Raw genomic sequence first — 13,875 nt, forward strand, 5'->3', positions numbered from 1 at the left:
AGTAATAGAACCAAATGACCAAAAGTTTTTCTTTTATTGCTTTATTACATTATTGCTTTACCATGCTGATCTAATGTTATTGCATTAATTTTGAACACTTAATTTGAGTTGGTGTATTTTATGGAATTGGTGTTTCAAAGATGCAAATTTATGGAGTAGTGCTTCCATATGACAACTGGCTTCTCATAAAAACAGGAGAAACTTGCAGTAACTTTGGTGGAAGATTTGTCCTGGAAAATAAGATGATTGTATGACAACTGAGAATTTGTTTTCTTTTATGCACCATTTTTTTATATTTACTCTCAATTACTGCTGTTACTTTTAACACATAACATTTTAAAGGTGTTTTAGCATAATTTAGTTCCTCATTAACAGTTCTCAGGGAGTTTTAACAGTTTTAACAAGACTTAACTTTTGAACATGGAAATATTTTGTTGTGATAAACATCTCTTATACTGCATCATGTAATGTACTGAATAGATCTACACACAACAAGCTGTAACAAACAATACCAACAACATTTAACATGAAAATTTGAGTTTAAATAATCGTCAATCTACATTTTCTACAGTTTAAAAGTAGCATACTGATTGCAGTTGATGATAGTCACCATATTTACAGTACATCCGAGTTGAAGCAGATTAAAAAAAAAAAAGATTTTTGCCAATGCTAAAAGTGTTTGGGTTGTTTCGGTTACTGCTGCAGTAGCACAGATGTACATCTTTAATCTTCACAGGTCCTGACTTGTTAATGAATATTTTTTTAAAAATCCATCCAGAGTGTCTTGTACCTGTTGCTTGCGGGGATAGGCTCCAGCTCTCCCATGACCCTGGATTGGATAAAGCATTTAGAAAATGGATGCACCCCATCCACAATGTGAACCCCCAAACTTGCAATATGGACAAGCATTATATACAGTAGATACATTTTGCAGTCTTAAATTAAAACTCATCATTGGGTTACTTTTTGTTTTCATTTTCAGCGTCACTTCTGCGTGTTTGCACTCTCATTTCCTGGGTCAGATGCTTTGGGGACCATTTACAGCACGATACTCAGCCAGCACCTAAAAGTGGGGAACTTTGGAGTGCCTCTACAGAAGTCCACCTCCCAGCTTATCAACTTAGCTTTGGGACTGCATCAGAAAGTAGCTTCAACATTCCTCCCCACAGCCATCAAATTTCATTACATCTTCAACTTGAGAGACCTTTCCAACATATTCCAGGTAGGCTTTGAACAGTTTTCTATCTGTGTGTTTACAACAGACTAATGTAAATATATGCAACTGCATATTTAAAATTTTATAAAAGCAATCATGTTCCTAAACAGTATATAAAACAGTACAAAAATACATTTAGATTTTGGTTCATGAGATTTTTAGAAGTCATGCTTCCCTGCCCCAAACCAAAGAATGTTTCTGGACCTAAGCTGATGTCATTTTCAGCACAGAGGACTATTTAAGAAGTATTTGCTTGTGAAAGTTTACACCATAGAATGTCTAAATTTAATTTTTGGAAGTGATTCTGTTGGCCTTAGTATAAGTTAAACATTCAGCTATCTTTCCTTGAAAGGCATGGAATAGAACTGGTATTCAGGTATGATTTTGTGGCAGAGAGAACCTGTAGGAATGTCTTGACAGTAAGTGAAAAAAGAATGGGTTAGATCCCAAGGGGTTAGTTAAATTTTAATATATAGCATGCATCAATACACCAATGTATCAATAAATCTTCATGCCTCAAAGCCTTTGATCCAGCAGGCAGGAGATCAATCAATGACCTACATGCATAGATTTAAAAGACAAAATCGCGTGTCATTCAAAAGAAGCAAAAGCATAAGCTTAATACACTTATTCTTCAATTCGTTCATTTTTATGCTTTCAGAATGATGCGCACAAGGCATTTTAATGGTTTTCATTAAATAAAAGTGTACAATTATTTTTTCTATAGCATTTGTGATTTCATGATTATTTCAAAAGTAATGTCAAGTATAATTGTATGAATGGACAGATGTAGAGGCTCAGGTGTTGAGTAAGGCTTTGACATTACCTAAATTTCAGTGTTTTTAAAAGAACCAATATCTATACAATATCTCATATTTAATTATCCTGCTGAAAACACAATTATTTCTTATTGATTTGCATATTGATAATGCCTATTGACAGTGCCATGATCAAATTATTTTTTGGTAAATTTCTCTGTCAAATCTCTGTCAAAAAAATAAACATTTCTGAGTGTGTCTATATCACAACATGTTAGTTGTTTAATGTCTGGAATGTTTTTTGTATTAACAGTTTACATGTGTCAATATTTCTAATTTTAATTTTTAATTTTAAGTTTAATTTTTAGAAATAATGCATTGTTTCCTGTTGAATTAATATGAATTTCACTCTAAGTAGTGATGTAGTAATTGGCTATTCATGAGACTTCCATATTCCTAAGGAATTAATGATACAAAGTAACTTATTAAAAAGTGTTATTTTTAAAGAGATATTAATAGGACAGGAATGGGGCATGACAAGCTGTTTACTGTATGTCTTATTAAAATACCATTTTAATCCAACCTTTAGTTGAACCATTAAAATAATATTGGACTATATGATATTAATATATATATATCATAAGATAGTGTCTTAAATTTTAATATAGTTGACAGACCTGGTGCTGGTTGCATTAAAACTAAATGATTTACTTACCATTAATTGATCGAATTTAAAAATAGCATCAGTAAAAGTGACACATAGTAGTACAGTGTTTTATCTAGTCAAGAATAATGGATGGAACAGTATCTGTGGTTGTATTTATCTTTGTCTTTAATATAAGATAGCCCTTGGAAGTAGTTTAATGTATTCCCTCTGGAGACTGATCAGCAGATTAGGTTCTAGTCAGACAAGAAGTTGACTGGCTCTGAGCTCTGAAGTTTGCTGCTCTCTTTTTGCCTTAGTGCTTTATTTAATCATTTAAGATAGTACCCAGTGGATATAACTTGGGCCTGGGTGTTTATTTTTTTTAAATGAGACTTGTTTTTTGTAGACATTGAAAAATGGAAACACATTGTCCTTTTCAGTGCATACTGTTTCTTTTGCTGTGGGGCTGAGGGCTTCACCATGCTAGGGCAATCATTGTTATAATTGTCAGAATGGATCCTACCTGAAGGATAAAACGTATGTAGCTGAAATAAACTAATGCATTTTCAGCTGCTTTTCTATTGAAATCGGCCAACATTATATTAGTGGCTTCACATTTGGATGGCAGGTGAGAAAAAGACCATACAATATGCTGCCTGCCATATGGAGTGAGTTCATTGAAATTGGAAGAACCTTTTGTGCTTCATTTCAAGAGCGTTTGTTATTTTTATTATTTTTCTTTATTTCAAGACATATTTGGAAATGAATGGAAAAAAAGCTGTTAGAGCTCTTTCTAACCATATATGCATTTCTTTGAAGGATTGTCATCAATGAACTCTGATCACATTTCTTACTGCTGTTGTGCCATTGGCTGGAAGGGATAGAAAGTAAACTCTGTAACCAAAAGGAAAAAAAAAAATCCCATTGTGCATGCAATTAGAACTGATTTATTTATTTAATGTTTATGTCTTCATAACTATAATTTGAATTGCAAAACATATTTGGATGTCTTTCAAAGAATGAATGAATGAATAAATGCATAAGCAGCCATATGTTATTGGCATCTCTCATACACCATGTGTTTAGTTAAAAGTTTTAGTGAGAATGACAGATCAAAGATACAGAGTACAAAGGCTCTTTTATGACTGTGGCATTTAGTAAGAGCTTTTCTTTTCATCATCAGACTCTGGTTTTGCTGTACTGAAAATCAAGGTCATAAATGTCTCAAGAATATAGGACACCTTTTCCCTGGAGGTTTTGTGAACATCTCACAAGCATTATTATTGGAGTACTGAAAGTGAGGAGTGCTATTTGTATAGCAGAGCATGATCGTAGTCGGTCTGTTTATGTTAATGTAGGAACTGTATTCTAAATGAACAGCTGATTTTTTGTTAAGCAATATGTTCCTGTTTCCTTTTGGCACAGGATTGTCTAAATTTAATTTTTAAAGGTATAAGTGTCTCATAAGAACAGCTTACTTTGTACTTTAAATTTAGGTCTGTGTGTGGTGGGTATTAGCTAATTATGACTAAGCTATATGGAACCATTGTAGCGTTTTTTCTATATCAAGTTTCTCTACTCATTTAAAATATTGACTGACATTCAAGACAGAAATGTGGCACTATGGATTCATTGATTGTATCCTGGGACTGATGGAAAAATACAGATAATATGGTTTTGAGTAGACAAATACTTCAATAAGAGTGTTCACAATAATTGATCTTATACTTCTTTTCAGATTTAACAAGTCACAGAAGTGTGGAAAAAAATGCATTAAACTGCCTCACTTTCAGAGGTTTGCTGTCTTTTTTTTTTGATAAAGTTATAGACAGTGGAATATCCTTGATATAGGAATATTCCTTGATTAGGAATGCATGAGAAAAAAAACTTTCTCCTGCATGCAGTGATCACATAAAAACTAAATTGCTCATTGCTTTGATCGTAGCTTAAGATATCTGGGATCCTGCCTGGGTCCCAGGGAGTCCCTGTGGGTCTCCCACAACTGTAATGAAGGCCTGTGTTATACAGTGTACAAAGCTAAAGTGTGTATTTTCAGTTAATTTTATGTAAAAACATTAATACGAAAATATGATATATTTGAAACTCACTTCACTGTTTATTTTGTAAGAAATCAGTCATATCTAAACAGGACTATATCTTGTAGCAATGGGGCTTCCTTGTGTTTTGCCTTAACGAATTAGTTAAAATTGTTTAGAGTGCTGTTTTATACTCCTGTTGTTCTCTGTTTGTTTTTATTTATTGGCTACTGAGTTTCATGTTTCACTCTTCTGACTGCACTTAAAAACAGAGATGTAATCTGATGGAACTCCTCAGGTGTCCATTTTGGAATATGGAGTCTCAAGGATTCTAATCAGTTGTGTCAACATGTAGGCTGGTATAATCATCTTTCTCGTCATGTTATTCGTAGATTTATGCTGGTGTTGAGTGTACAGCATATGCAGCTTGTCGCATTCTGTTTCTGTGCAGCACATTGATTTAAAGCTTGCAGAATTCCTGATTTCCTTAATTGAGTTACTTGAATAGGAGCTGGCTTTCACTATTCTAATGTACTTTGAAATACTTGAAACAAGACGTGTTCTTCAGAAGAAGGAATAATTTTAGTAAAGTGGAGGGTTATATGATATCAAAGAAAATATAAAAATCATATGCAACCTCATTTTTCTTTTGTGAATTGCATTAAAGCATTTGTACCATTCTAATTCATAGACGAGTTATCATTAGACTGACAATACATATCTGTTAATCTATTTAATGATCATTACTTTTTACAGTAAAACAGCCTGTATTTTAGTTGTTTCTTTGTTTTGCCATTGTGTAAACTTGCATTGCAGAAAAACATTCCCATCAGCAAGCTGAGCTGCTTTGCCGTGGTTTAGGGTTGCTTATATGTTTACTGTATTTTGCTGCAGGTTTTTGCTTTCCCTCATTGAAACAACACAGAATCTCCTAAGAAGCTACTTTCTCTGGAAGCATATTTATATACTGTAGTAGCACAAACTACATGATTTTTAAAGTATTTTTTTAAAGAGTTTAAAGATTTTTCCAGTAGTTTACACAATTTTGCAATAGATTTAATTTCAAGAAATGCTGATTTTATTTTTCTGTTATTTTCAGTTTTCTTAGACAATGAAGAGTATATCTGTCATGAGATATTTCATGTCTGTGTGAGACTCAGGCTCAGTTTGGTTTTTTATTCATGATTTCTTTTACACTTGTGTGAAGGAGCATCTTCCAGATCCGTGTTATATACAAAATCTCTTATAAATTAGACATAAGTTACACTATACATTTGACCATTTTAGATCATGTATATTTAACAAGTTGTTGGTAATATTAATCCTTACTGTTTGCATGTCTAATCATTGCAATTACTTGGACCATTTAACAATGTATTCTGAAGACAACTGTCACATTGCATTCAATATTGTGACTAATGACCTTGCCCTTTGGTACAGATGCAGTGACAGCTATGATTTGCATCAATGCTGGTGAAATGTGAAGCATCTGTTTTACCACACATTTTCATTCTACCAGAAGAAATAAGAAATAATGTGCAATATATGTGTATCCACATCTATATCCCACAGATTGGCAGAGGCTTGTGGTGTAGATGAAATGGAACTGACTCCTGCTATCTTAATTTCATGCTTGGCTACCATGTAATCATCCCAATGGCACGATGACAGGTTTAAATCTCCCAGTGGAAAACTAACAGGAGATGAATGGTGTCAGTGACCCCATTAATTCTTAGAGCCTGTTTTTTTTTTTAAATGAGAGATCGACAGAGTTCATTTGGTAATGATGACCTGCAATGATAGGTTGTTGCAAGGCATGATATCATCATATTTTGTTAATGATTTATAATCCTGAAATGTCAAGCACTTAGGATTCTATTTACAGAGGCACCGACCTTTATAAGCCATAAGAGAGGTTTTCTTTAAACAAAAATGTTCTCTTGTCTTTCAAAAGCACGCCCATTTCCCCATTTAGGAATTTATACTTGTCACTTATATTCTTGCAGATTTAAACAAATAGTGATTCTGATGTTTCAGGTTCCTTCATTAAGTTAAAGCATGGTCATTGATTTGGAAAGTGGCTTTTTAAGGGCCACATATCCGCTTGTATGTGGTGAATATGATTTTCTAATGATACTATGTGCTTGACATTTCAGGATGATAAATCATTAACAGAATATGACAATAGGGTGCACTGCAACAACCCAGCCATTGCAGATCATTGTTACCAAATTAACTGCAGATCTTTCATATTTTCTGGAATCTGCTTATCTATCTTGTCAATAAATTATATAACTACAGTATCTAATTTGCCTGTTTGCCTATGTCTTTTCTTTTAGAAGAATCCTTTAATACATATTGTATTTTAAATCCATAAAAGCACCTTTTCACAGAGAATTTCCATTAATTCATTAATTCATCTTTTCTGTAAGTGCATCAAGGTGTAAAATATGACTGCTGAGAATAGTAATTACAGGAAATTGCTCATTGTCTGCAGCAAAGAAGTGTACTGTATAACACACCCAGGTTTGTTGTCAGAATGAATTCCACAGTAAATGCATGACATGAACTGAGCCAGGGGAATTTTTCCTTTATAATTAACATAATTATTTGCTGATGCATCCAATCATGATTGTCTCAAGTCAATCTGTCACACTTTTCCAGCAGAGAGCCTATATGTAGCCCTGTAATATCATTCCAAAATAGTGATGCGCAGTAGGGGCTATGTCCTTCTCGACATGGGATGCCATATCCAGACACTCAAAGTTGACATCTTAGTGATACTTTAGCATCCTGATACATTTGTTCTGATAGCCTGGCAAAAACAGACTTCTAGGCAGAGTTAGAATCTGAAAGTCGATACCGTGGTGCTGCTCTTGCGGTTGCTGTACGCTTTCTGTATTTTGTGCTGCATATTTTAAGGGCTAAATTGCACACGTTGATGAGATGCCGATATGCCCTGATCTTCCATCTTGCTGCCCGAACATTTCCTCTCCTGCTATTATTTATGTGCTCATTTTCCCTTGAATCCAATCCTTCCACTGTCTTTGAGATCCCACAGATGAGTTTTCATGAGGAATACGTCTATTTCTTTCTTTTGCCTGTGGAGTTTTTTTATTAGTCTTGGAAATGAGATCCAGTTAAGGCCAGATTTCCTTGTCAGCCATGGAAGAGAGATCATAGCTTACATTTTGGTGTGATAAATTGATATTTTACTTCATCTACTTTTTTAAAAATGAATTAATATAAATATTTAAGTTCCATTGAACTCTCAGGCTCTTATACATTAAATATAAAACAATTTGTGCATTTAATAGTGCTTTTAAATGTAAGAATAAATATTGGATCTGGACCTACAGTACCCAAGCACTAGACCCTTACTGTGAAAGTTTAATGGCTTTCCAAAATAAAGTGTGTGGTAGCCAGATTGCAAGTGTTTGTTTGAAAGATTTTTGATACTCCCTTATACATAACATTAAGCAAAGATGGATTTTAATAAGTGGTTCAGGTGGGTAGCTGCGTCAGCATGTGTAGGCTGCAAAGGAACAAGTAACAGGTATATTCCATGCTGAAAAGAGAAGAAAGAAAACACAACTTTTTGGCTGTGGAGCCAAAGAAGGAGGCGCCACAGCCAAAAAGTTGTGTTTTCTTTCTTCTCTCTTCTCTTCTCTTTTCAGCATGGAATAAACCTATTACTTGTTCTTTTTAATAAGTATATGACTCTTAATTTATTGTGGAATTGGTTCAGCAATTAATAGAAAAAGTACACAAGTGAATAATTATTAGATAATAATGGCAGGTAAGCAGTTATAGAAATACACAGTGTGATGAGCGATGCTTCAACAAATAAGAGTTTAAATTTATAGTAGTTGACTGGCCTTTCTGTAAACTTCTCATTGTCATGGTAAGGATCTTTCTGCCTTGATATAGCTTATTGCCAACAATCTACTGTATCTATCACAATGACCCCAATCAAGCAGTGAAAATTTTTAATTACATTTATAATTGAAGATTAAAATAAGAAAATGGCTCGATTTATGTATTTAAAACAAACAATATTTATTTTCTTAAGAGCTTATTACAGTTTGTACAATGTTTGGACCTTATTTTGCCCAACAAATATATTGAAGTATATATATATATCGCTGTCAACTTTATGGTAATACTAAAGTCTAATATATTCTGAAGTGAAAGAAGAAGGTCTTAGAAGTCATATATCTAATCTCAAACTTAATCTTTTTTCAGGGCATTCTATTCTCTACAAACGAGTGCTTAAAAACTCCTCAAGACTTGATGAAATTGTACCTGCATGAGTCAAACAGGGTCTACAGAGATAAGATGGTTGAAGAAAAGGATTTTGAGATCTTTGATAAGATACAGACTGATATGGTGAAAAAGTTCTATGAGGTGAGACTTTTCAGAGTTTGAGGACTCAAAGCATTTTAGGTCATTAGGTCAAAAATGCTTTGGAAGACCACTGGCCAATGTTGCAAATGGTGCAAATGCTAATTAGAAATGCTTGAATGTCCTGACAGGCTGTGGTCCATGAGTCCTGCAAATTGGAAAACTTTTTTTTTATGTTTCAATTCCCAGTACACCCTGGCTTCTCAGGTTTAAAAATCAAAATAATAATCCTGACACTTATATAGCACTTTTCTGGACATTCCACTCAAAGCACTTTAGAGGTAATGGGGACTCTCCTCCATCACCACCTAAATTTAGCATGGAATGTTTACACAGGAGTTAAAAAAACAACATTTAATTCATATTATCTAAATTCTAGTATTGTTAATACATTAGTAATGTTTAGAGATGATCCCAAAATGAACACAGTAGACACTGTGTGGCAAATATAAAAAGAAACACTTAAGATATGGCAAACACCTGGAAGATTACATTTAATATAGACAAGTGTACAGTATTACATGCAGGTAGCCAAAACATAAATTATAAGTGTTTAAGATAGAAAGCATTGAACTTCAAGATGCTGTCTTTGAAAAAGAGTTGTTTGCTGTACTGTATCTTTATGTATCATTTTGATCTATGATAATTGATAATCCCCAATTGACACGGTCAACACATCAAGCTTACTTAGAACCAATGGTGAAACATGAATAAGGGCAAAAAATTCGGGAATGGGGAATTACAGTACATTTCAGAACTGAGACGAGGAGACTTTTTTATTAGATGTGGGAGTCTACAACGCATTACCCTGCCATAATTTTATTTCAGGAAGACAATTGAAATACTTATCTAACATCCTAACAGGCCTCCCCTGATTTGTGACCTATTGCAATTATGGAGCCAACTACTGTGTGCCTTCCCAAAGCAGTAATGCCTATTCCCGAAACATATCCATACCTCTCATGCATTCATAGCACATAGTGCCATGCTGTAACATGAGTAATTGAATAGAGTACATTTGATTAATTTAACAAATTTTCTTTTGTATACAAAACAATTCTTAGGAAATCAATGGGAAGTCACGTACACCATTTAAGTAAAAGTATTTATAATTATAATTTTCAAGAAGCATTTAGCAAAGTGCAGCTGTCTTATTCGTTTCACATTAGGATATTGAAGAAACCCTGGAGGAAACAAAGAAAATGAATATGTACTGTCATTTTGCCACTGGAATTGGGGAGCCTAAATACATGCCAATACAGTCATGGGAAACCTTAAACAAAACACTTCTGGAAGCGCTGGACAACTATAATGAAGTCAATGCAGTCATGAACCTTGTCCTTTTTGAAGATGCCATGTCACACATGTAAGGCGAACAAAGCATGTTTTCTAGATTTATTATTAATTGCATCATTAGGTAAAACCAGTGAGTTAGCACATTTTGCTTTCTGTGGTTTTCTTAAGCAGTGGCACTCTAGGGAAGCTTGGAACAGCAAATTGACCAGGTTAGAAGAAAAGAAAATATGAGGTGTATTTTTTACCGTATCAGTCATTGCTATTATTAGACACATGTTCTTGAGATTCTCATCCCAGCTCTGTTGATTGTGTCCTACAGCCCAAGAGATTGCAGGCTCAGATCATGACTGTATGCTTTGTGGCCATTTGTCACTATAATGCTAGTTTTTATCAACAGCTGTTGAATACTTTGACTGATTTTTTGCTGAAAATTTCACAGCATCTCAGTCATAAGGTGAGAGTAGTGATAATTTTTAAGACAGTTAGTCATAGGTGAGAGGTGGGCTGATAGGAGAAGAAGCTTGATGCAAAGTAGGTACAGAGGAGTGAAAGTGTATGTGATGCCATTTTGCAATCATCTGGAGAACTAGTGAAACCATAATTTTATTAGAGAGACGTTTCTGACTTTTTAAAATTTGAGTTGCCGGCGTGGTTAGTTTTAAAAATCAAAAGTGGCACCCTTGATGTTCATTAGAGCGTTTCAGTGTTCAAAGTGTAATTGTTTTTAGAATCTGTTCTTGACATATCATTCATTCCAATATCTGTCCCAGTCTCTGCAGTTTAGTTGGTTAGTTAGTAAAAGACTTCTAATGAATCTCATAAGTAATAGCTTCACTACTTGATAGTAAACGTTTTCCTCCTTGTTTAATCTTATCGTGCTGCCAATGTAGCTGCCGCATCAACCGTATCCTGGAGTCTCCCAGAGGGAACGCTCTCCTCGTTGGTGTGGGCGGCAGCGGTAAACAGAGCCTGACAAGACTGGCAGCCTTTATAAGCTCCTTGGAGGTCTTTCAAATTACTTTAAAGAAAGGGTACGGCATTCCTGATCTTAAGGTAAGTCCATGTTTAATGAATGGTAAGGCTTGATTAAATATTTTCACCGTATTTCCCCCTTCAGTCTCATTAAATCTTTTAATATCTGTGAGGCACTTGAACATGGAAAGAATGTGATTGCTATACATTCAAGTACTTTTGGCAAATGAGTTTTTTTTATCCAAGTTTTTTTTTCTTTGGATACTGTGAAATCCTTGATATTAATGAAGCGATTAGCTTGAAAGGACTGCAACTAAAATTGTGCATCAGCACAGAAATGTAGACATAAATGCAAACATAGGGTAATCCTTGAAAAGTGAGAGCAGCTTTTTTGGTGTACAAATGACCAGATCTATTTAATGTCTATGAAAGCTAAAAGAACCTTGCATTCTGTTTAGCCAGTGAGATTGCTGTGATGTAATAATGGATTTAAATGTTTGTTTTCTTTGATTTAGAATGATTTAGCTGCGCAGTACATAAAAGCTGGACTCAAGAATGTTGGCACTGTATTCTTAATGACTGATGCCCAAGTTGCAGATGAAAAGTTCTTGGTATTGGTTAATGACCTCTTAGCATCAGGTAAGACCTTATTTTGAGTCCGTAATTCTATTTGAAACAACAAATCAATCGATGTCGCTAATAACTTACTACTTTAGTAGTCATGTGTTGAACTACGGTATATGTTATGTATAACAGTATTTTATTATTAATTAATATGTGAAAAACGTTGGTTTTATTTAAAACATTTATATGAAAAAAAAATGTTTCCTATTTATTTTTAACGTGTTTGAACATAAGAAGAGTTATGTACAGTACAGTAAGACACGGTCATCCTTCATGTCAATACCTAATACTTTTCATTTGAGTAGATTGTAGGTGCTTCTTGATTCATGGCCAACCTTACCAACCTAGTCCAGAAATCACATGCACTTATTCTGTAACACTACGCACCATGTTTCAGTTCTGATTTTGATGTAATGCCCTTTTCTGATTTCATCAATATCTTGTTGTATAATATACTGTAACTGTTGAAAGTCTACACAGATATGTCATAATATACAATTGATGCATAACATTATGCAAAACACCTCGACAGCAGCCATATCACCCTGCAGCTCACAACTGGCAACTCGCTGAAGCTAAGCAAGTATGAACCTGGTCACTACTTGAATAGGAGACCTCCTGGGAAAGCTACGGTTGCTACTGGAAGAGTTATTAGAGAGGCCAGTAGGGGGTGCTCAACCCGCGGTCTGTGTGGGTCCTAATACACCAGCATAGTGATGGGGACACTTAACTGTAAAAAGACACCTTCTTTCAGATGAGACTTAAATCTGAGGTCCTGACTCTCTGTGGTCATTAAAAATCCCAAAGTGTTTCTTAAAAAGAGTAGAGGTGTTACTTCGGTGTCCTGCCCAGATTTCTCCCTTGCTTTTACCAGCCATGGCCTCCTAATAATCCCCATGAATTGGCTTCATCACTCTGTTCTCCTCCTCACTGATAGCTGGTGTGTAGTGAGTGTACTGGTGCATTATGGCTGCCATCGCATCATCCAGGTGGATGCTGCACATTGGTGGTGGTGGAGGGGAGTCTCCATTACCTGTAAAGTGCTTTGAGTGGAGTGTCCAGAAAAGCGCTATATAAGTGTAAGGAATTATTACCTCAAAGAAATCCTTAAAAAGCAAACAATACATAGGAAAACCCATCAGAGCAGGATGAAATCAGAAGTGCAACTGTCAGAGACACCATATTTAACATGCAGCTTCTGGACAATTTTGCATTTACTCACTACCCGCAATTCGTTCACGTATTCTTTTAAGATATTCTCTCTGTGTATATCTATGTAGATGGTTTTTAATGCAGGGGTTTCGCCATGGTGCATGGGCAGAATAGATTAATTGATGAAGAAGTTTTGTCATTGTTGAAAATTCACTGATCTTAAATTGATTAAATGTCTTACTTACTGTATGTGTTAAATGTTTTTTTTTTCTAAACTGCCTTTAACAAATGAGGAGGCGTATACAGGTTTTGTGTTACATTCAGAGAGTAATGGGTTTATTTCCTCCTCACTGCCCATAGATTTCAAGACATTTTAAGCAGTCCCACAGGAAGCAGACTCAGTGGGATGTGAAACACAAATGTTGAAATGTCTCTGTCAGAACCATTTCTGTATGCAAAAGGCCTTAGAGGTTTTTGCATGATCAAGGAAAATAACTACATTTTCATAGTGAATATAGCATTATGTGTACAGTATTTTAATGTTTTCCCCCCATTGAAATGCCACCTCCCTGATATGCTAAGGAATAACCTTATCTGTAAGGGTTTTCTAATAAAAAGCTGACCAGACTAAGCAGCTTTCTTTATCTCTGTAGAATATGCATACAAATAGAATAATGAACAGCTATAAACTGGTCTTACAACATACCAAATAAATATTTTGAAAGTCTACTTAAAGCTTGCAGTTCATGTTTAATAATACACTTCATTATT

At 34.7% G+C, this 13,875-nt stretch overlaps 1 protein-coding gene across 2 annotated transcripts in view; it reads left to right on the forward strand.

Moving 5' to 3' along the window:
• dnah9 (dynein, axonemal, heavy chain 9) overlaps positions 1-13,875 on the forward strand; it is a 149,234-nt gene that overhangs the window by 61,343 nt on the left and 74,016 nt on the right. For both annotated transcript variants that reach the window (XM_088599618.1, XM_088599619.1), the window contains 5 exons: positions 983-1,222; positions 8,902-9,063; positions 10,230-10,426; positions 11,247-11,409; positions 11,844-11,967. In XM_088599618.1, coding sequence (XP_088455744.1) covers positions 983-1,222; positions 8,902-9,063; positions 10,230-10,426; positions 11,247-11,409; positions 11,844-11,967 — 886 coding nt within the window. The remainder of the gene's footprint in view (positions 1-982; positions 1,223-8,901; positions 9,064-10,229; positions 10,427-11,246; positions 11,410-11,843; positions 11,968-13,875) is intronic.

Source organism: Lepisosteus platostomus, chromosome 11, assembly GCF_059453375.1.
Source record: "Lepisosteus platostomus isolate fLepPlt1 chromosome 11, fLepPlt1.hap1, whole genome shotgun sequence".
Lineage (NCBI taxonomy): Eukaryota > Metazoa > Chordata > Actinopteri > Semionotiformes > Lepisosteidae > Lepisosteus > Lepisosteus platostomus.